This window comes from Geospiza fortis, unplaced genomic scaffold (genome assembly GCF_000277835.1).
Source record: "Geospiza fortis unplaced genomic scaffold, GeoFor_1.0 scaffold118, whole genome shotgun sequence".
NCBI classification, from domain to species: domain Eukaryota; kingdom Metazoa; phylum Chordata; class Aves; order Passeriformes; family Thraupidae; genus Geospiza; species Geospiza fortis.
Window position 1 is genome coordinate 1,814,900 of NW_005054380.1, and position 6,490 is coordinate 1,821,389.

The window sequence follows — 6,490 nt, forward strand, 5'->3', positions numbered from 1 at the left end:
TCCAAGCTTCCACCTACCCTGGGGGCTGGATCTCAGCTCCTCTGTGCACCCAGGTTTGCAGCAGCATCCGATTTTCCCTGTGCAAGGAGCAGGACACACCCCAGGAGCTCCCCTTCCCCAGCTCTCAGGGAAAGGATCCATGGACTCCTCAATCCTCCCTGAAGGTCCAGGCACATCCCAGTTTCCAGCTTGTGGGTTCCAGCCAACACCTGTGTGCTGTCTGCTCCCTCACTCTCCAGAGAAGCTCTGCAGAGCCACAGAACCCCTGTCCCTGCAGATGTGCCATTTTCCAGGAACACCATTCCCAAGTGACCCCCATCCAATCCCCTGCAGGCACAGCCGTGCTTTCACTTCTCTTCCCACGTTTGCTTTTCCCTTTCTGACTCAGCCCAGCCACTGCTAATTCACCTCTGCAACACCCCTGGAGAAGCCACAGCACTTTTGTGGCTTTTCCCTTCCCTTGGCCTTCCTCCCCATCCCTCCTCACCTCTCTGTGCTGCCTTGGCCTCCTACCCCCAGCCCCTCTCAGCTCCAGCTCCATTTGCAGAATTCTGACTCCCCTCCCTCCCTTCTGTCTCCCTCCCCAGGCACAGCTTTTTAGGAGGGTTTTTTTTTTTTCTTTTTTGGTTTTTGGGGTTTTTTAATACACATTTCTTTGTGATTCAGAAAGCCTTAATCCCCAACACAGCCTTTAATGCCCCATCCCCTTCTCTTTTCCTGCTGCTGCTGATTCAGTCCTCACACATATTAAAGATGGGGATGTTTGTGTCCAACCCTCCTTGTGGTGGTGTTTTCTTGCCAAGAACTCCTGAACACCTCATTCCTGTCTCCAAAACTGCCAGAATTTTTGCACTTACAGCTCCTCCTCTGATCTCTGTGATCCCTCTGGAGCTGGCACTTGAATCCCCCTGCAGGGCACATTGCTAAATTCTGTGCTGCCTTAGTGACAGCAGTTTCTGCTCTGAGAGAAAGATTCAAATTCCTTTGTAATTAACACTGCTATGGTTATCAGATTATTTACAGCTTGTAAGGAAAAATGTGTCTGCTATATTTATAATACAAGTGCAGAGGGTTTAATAACAGCAAATATTTGCCATAACAAAAACCACCCCTTGTGAAGCTCTGCCATTCCTCTCATATTTTACATTAATCAGAATCAATTACTTAGGTTCAGTTGAAAAGGTGATTGATGGCAATCTTGATATACACTTTACCTCCATTTTTTTTCCACCTCCAATATTTTTTGTTTCATTCCCATGCCCCTTCCCTAGGTTTTGTCAGGGAGATTGATTTAGCTGAGGGATTCAACCTATGATTTTCAACTGGTGTTCAAAAACAGGCAATGAAGTCCTGTCCCTCAGCTCTGGCAATCTGGGATGTTGCCATTCCAAGGGTCAGGCTCCAAACCTGCAGAGCACAGGGACAAACTGAGCTCTGGGAATGAAACATCCCACTTGGAGACCAGTGACACAGCGCTGGTGCCAGTGCTGGCAGGGCTGGACAGCCCATATCTCTCTTTGATTGTTTCCCAAGGAATTCACTCTGTTCAATTCCAGCAGGAGAAAGATGCCCAAAAGACATGGATGAAAGGAATTTTCATTCAGCCTCTCTCACACACACTCACCCAGATTCCCTGCTTTGACTAATTTACTCGAGGTTAATGGTGAATAAAATCTCTTTTCTCCACACGGGGTTACCGTGGGCTCCCAGTGCCACCTACTGACAGCTGCAGACAGCGCCCGAGCTCTGCTGCTCCAGAGCCTCTCTGCTTTTCCATTAGCTCATTTCCTCTCCATTTCCTTCTATTTATCAACTGTCCTGGAGACTGAATGTACATCTTCTAAATATTTGCTTCTGGTCACTATCCTGTCCCTCACTTTCATCTTCCAAGGGTTTCTTTCCACTCATGAAATAGGGTGAAATTTCTTCAGATTTTCTAAACTCTTTCAATTCTGACCAATTGCTCAGCCTGGAGAAAAGGAGGCTCAGGGGAACCTTCACTCTCTCCACAACTCCTGACAGGACATGGAGCCAGGTGAGGGTCAGGCTTTTCTCCCAGGGAACAGGGACAGGACAAGAGGAAACAGCCTCAAGCTGTGCCAGGGGAGGTTCAGACTGGATATTGGGAAAGGTTCCTCTTGGGAAGGGCTGGCCAGCCTTGGCACAACTGTCCAGGGCAGTGGTGGAGTCCTCTGGAGGGATTCTTCAGTGGTGGAAGCCCCTGGAGGGGTTTCACAGACCTGTGGATGTGGCATTTAGGGACATGGCTTGGGAGTGGCTTTGGCAGCAGTGGGGGAATGGTTGGACTGAATGATCTTAGAGGGTTTTTCCAACCTTAATGACTCTGTGATTCTAATTAGGCCAAGAGCAGTCAACCCCTCAAAGTCATTAGGATGGGAGAGATTATTGAGGTGTCCCAGGTAAGCACAGAATGTCACAAAAAGTCATACATAACCCATCTGCACAACAAGCTTAAAATTCAGAAATTTTAATGACTCAATGATGTTTTTCATACCCTTAATAACCAATCCCTGAGTGAAGAAATACAAACACCTCTGCAAGAGGTAGCACTATATTAGAAGCAGGCTCTGGGCCAGGAAGAGGGAATAGGAGCCCCAAACCCACTCCTGATTGTTGCCTCATTGCCCACAGCAGTGCTTTCAGCTTTTTGAGGCTTTTTCCTACTCTCCATCTGCTTTGGATATTGACAACACACCCAAAATGTCTTCTGGGCTGTGAAAGGCATTTGTAAGCATTATGAGCCAAAGGAACCATAATCCATTCTGGAACCCTGGCACCCCCTAAGATATAAAAAACAGCAGAGCAGGATCCATCCAGGAGCCCAGTGCAATGTGCAGTTAGTTGTGCTGGAGGGAGCTCAGACATGCCACATTCCTCAGGTCACTGTGAGAAGTGTCCATACTTGCAGGCAGCAGCCAGGATCAGGCCAGAGCAGAGCCCTGTGGTGAGCAGGGTCAGGGCACACACCAAGGAACTGTGCTCCCTGAGCCCCACAGGAACCTTCAGCATCGATTCCTCACATACCTACAAAGAAAAATAAATATATAACACTCATTTCACCAGCTGTTTCTTTTTGAGAGGATGAGGAAGCAGACCCTGATTTAACCAGCTCTTGGCTAAAGCTTCTTCTGAGATTCAATATCAGAATCAAGATGGGATATCTCCTTTCAATTCCCAGCCACTGCTGCACTGTAGAGCTCAGGAAATGGATCTGCTGCCACCTGTATCCCTGGATCTCTGCTCCTGCTCCAGCCACTGAGGGTATGTCTGGAATGCTGCAGGGAGAGCAGCTCCCAAGGTGAGCTCAGACCACTAAGGACACAGATTTCTCCAAAGTCAACAAACATTTGGTTTTTTTCATTGATACAGGAAGCTGCAAAATGTTCATGGACAACAGCTACAGATGTACCAGTGGTCTGCAGGTATCTTAAATATAGGAAAGTGTCACAGACATCTTTTATGAAAATCTCTTTCCTTAGGATTTTTTCTCCTGAGAAGCTGAGAGGCCTCAGAAATGAAATGTAAACAATGGTTGCCTGCTGCTGTGGAATGCAACAGGTGCATCTGTCATTGGTCTCATGTGGTTGTTTTTAATTAATGGCCAATCACAGTCCAGCTGTCTCAGACTCTCTGGTCAGTGACAAGATTTTATTTTCATTCCTTTTCTTTCCTTTGCTAGCCTTCTGATGAAATCCTTTCTTCTGTTCTTTTAGTATAGTTTTAATATATCATTTTCTTTTAATATAATATATATCATAAAATAATAAATCATCCTTCTGAAACATGGAGTCAGATCCTCATCTCTTCCCTCATCCTGGTACCCCTGTGAACACCACCACAGGAAGGTATATGTATTACAACAACAACAGATAATTTAATTATATAGATCAGTCTAATTTCTGAATCTCTACACTGCTGTGGCACTTTTGCACATCAAAGACAGTTGTTGGCCACACTGAAGATCCAACTTGCCTTGGTTTCAAACACAATAAGAAACTTCACCTTTTCCTAGACACTCACCCAACCAGATAACAACCAAGCAAATAGAAGTGGCCTTCTTTTAGGATGCTACTCCTTAAATCTTTGCAGTTTTACCATTACTTTAGCTAGATTATCATATTCCACCTTGCTACTCCTCTGAAGCACCAACATTGTAAAGACTTCTCTTAATTTGGCCAGTGCCAATTATATCCTAGGATTCAAAGTAAACTAGTAAAGGGGAAAAAAAAGGTCAGGAGAGCAGCCATGCTAAAGGGGCAGAAGATTATTGAGGTGTCCCAGGTAAGCACAGAATGTCACAAAAAGTCATACATAACCCATCTGCACAACAAGCTTAAAATTCAGAAATTTTAATGACTCAATGATGTTTTTCATACCCTTAATAACCAATCCCTGAGTGAAGAAATACAAACACCTCTGCAAGAGGTAGCACTATATTAGAAGCAGGCTCTGGGCCAGGAAGAGGGAATAGGAGCCCCAAACCCACTCCTGATTGTTGCCTCATTGCTCACAGCAGTGCTTTCAGCTTTTTGAGGCTTTTTCCTACTCTCCATCTGCTTTGGATATTGACAACACACCCAAAATGTCTTCTGGGCTGTGAAAGGCATTTGTAAGCATTATGAGCCAAAGGAACCATAATCCATTCTGGAACCCTGGCACCCCCTAAGATATAAAAAACAGCAGAGCAGGATCCATCCAGGAGCCCAGTGCAATGTGCAGTTAGTTGTGCTGGAGGGAGCTCAGACATGCCACATTCCTCAGGTCACTGTGAGAAGTGTCCATACTTGCAGGCAGCAGCCAGGATCAGGCCAGAGCAGAGCCCTGTGGTGAGCAGGGTCAGGGCACACACCAAGGAACTGTGCTCCCTGAGCCCCACAGGAACCTTCAGCATCGATTCCTCACATACCTACAAAGAAAAATAAATATATAACACTCATTTCACCAGCTGTTTCTTTTTGAGAGGATGAGGAACCAGACCATGATTTAACCATCTCTTGGCTAAAGCTTCTTCTGAGATTCAATATCAGAATCAAGATGGGATATCTCCTTTCAATTCCCAGCCACTGCTGCACTGTAGAGCTCAGGAAATGGATCTGCTGCCACCTGTATCCCTGGATCTCTGCTCCTGCTCCAGCCACTGAGGGTATGTCTGGAATGCTGCAGGGAGAGCAGCTCCCAAGGTGAGCTCAGACCACTAAGGACACAGATTTCTCCAAAGTCAACAAACATTTGGTTTTTTTCATTGATACAGGAAGCTGCAAAATGTTCATGGACAACAGCTACAGATGTACCAGTGGTCTGCAGGTATCTTAAATATAGGAAAGTGTCACAGACATCTTTTATGAAAAATCCTTTCCTTAGGATTTTTTCTCCTGAGAAGCTGAGAGGCCTCAGAAATGAAATGTAAACAATGGTTGCCTGCTGCTGTGGAATGCAACAGGTGCATCTGTCATTGGTCTCATGTGGTTGTTTTTAATTAATGGCCAATCACAGTCCAGCTGTCTCAGACTCTCTGGTCAGTGACAAGATTTTATTTTCATTCCTTTTCTTTCCTTTGCTAGCCTTCTGATGAAATCCTTTCTTCTGTTCTTTTAGTATAGTTTTAATATATCATTTTCTTTTAATATAATATATATCATAAAATAATAAATCATCCTTCTGAAACATGGAGTCAGATCCTCATCTCTTCCCTCATCCTGGTACCCCTGTGAACACCACCACAGGAAGGTATATGTATTACAACAACAACAGATAATTTAATTATATAGATCAGTCTAATTTCTGAATCTCTACACTGCTGTGGCACTTTTGCACATCAAAGACAGTTGTTGGCCACACTGAAGATCCAACTTGCCTTGGTTTCAAACACAATAAGAAACTTCACCTTTTCCTAGACACTCACCCAACCAGATAACAACCAAGCAAATAGAAGTGGCCTTCTTTTAGGATGCTACTCCTTAAATCTTTGCAGTTTTACCATTACTTTAGCTAGATTATCATATTCCACCTTGCTACTCCTCTGAAGCACCAACATTGTAAAGACTTCTCTTAATTTGGCCAGTGCCAATTATATCCTAGGATTCAAAGTAAACTAGTAAGGGGGAAAAAAAAGGTCAGGAGAGCAGCCATGCTAAAGGGGCAGAAGAGCACAATCCCTGTAAACACAGCAGAAGGGCAAGATGACCCCCACTAAAAGCCATTCAGAAAGGAAAAAAGGAGCCTGACAAAGGGGGAACCACCCAGCTAGTCTCTTAATGATTCATTCCTGTTAGGAATTAATCTTAAAAATTAATCCAGAAAGGTGTTAATCACAGCAAAAAGGCAGCAGTTGTTAAAAAGAACCAGAGGGAGAACTCACAGGTCTGTGTTTTGTGGTGTGCCACTGACAGGGACTGCTGGTGTCAGATGAGCAGGGAGCGTCCACTTCAGCAGGTTCCCAGCACTCTGCAGAGAGGTGACCTAGGGAGAG

General features: G+C 44.9%; 1 protein-coding gene across 1 annotated transcript in view; it reads right to left on the reverse strand.

The window, feature by feature from the left end:
• Positions 1–4,354: 4,354 nt before the first annotated feature.
• Positions 4,355–6,490, reverse strand: part of PIGX (phosphatidylinositol glycan anchor biosynthesis class X) — a 5,873-nt gene continuing 3,737 nt past the window's right edge. Inside the window, 2 exon segments of the mRNA XM_005425051.2 lie at positions 4,355–4,927; positions 6,380–6,480. Coding sequence (XP_005425108.2) covers positions 4,784–4,927; positions 6,380–6,480 — 245 coding nt within the window. The 3' untranslated portion in view covers positions 4,355–4,783.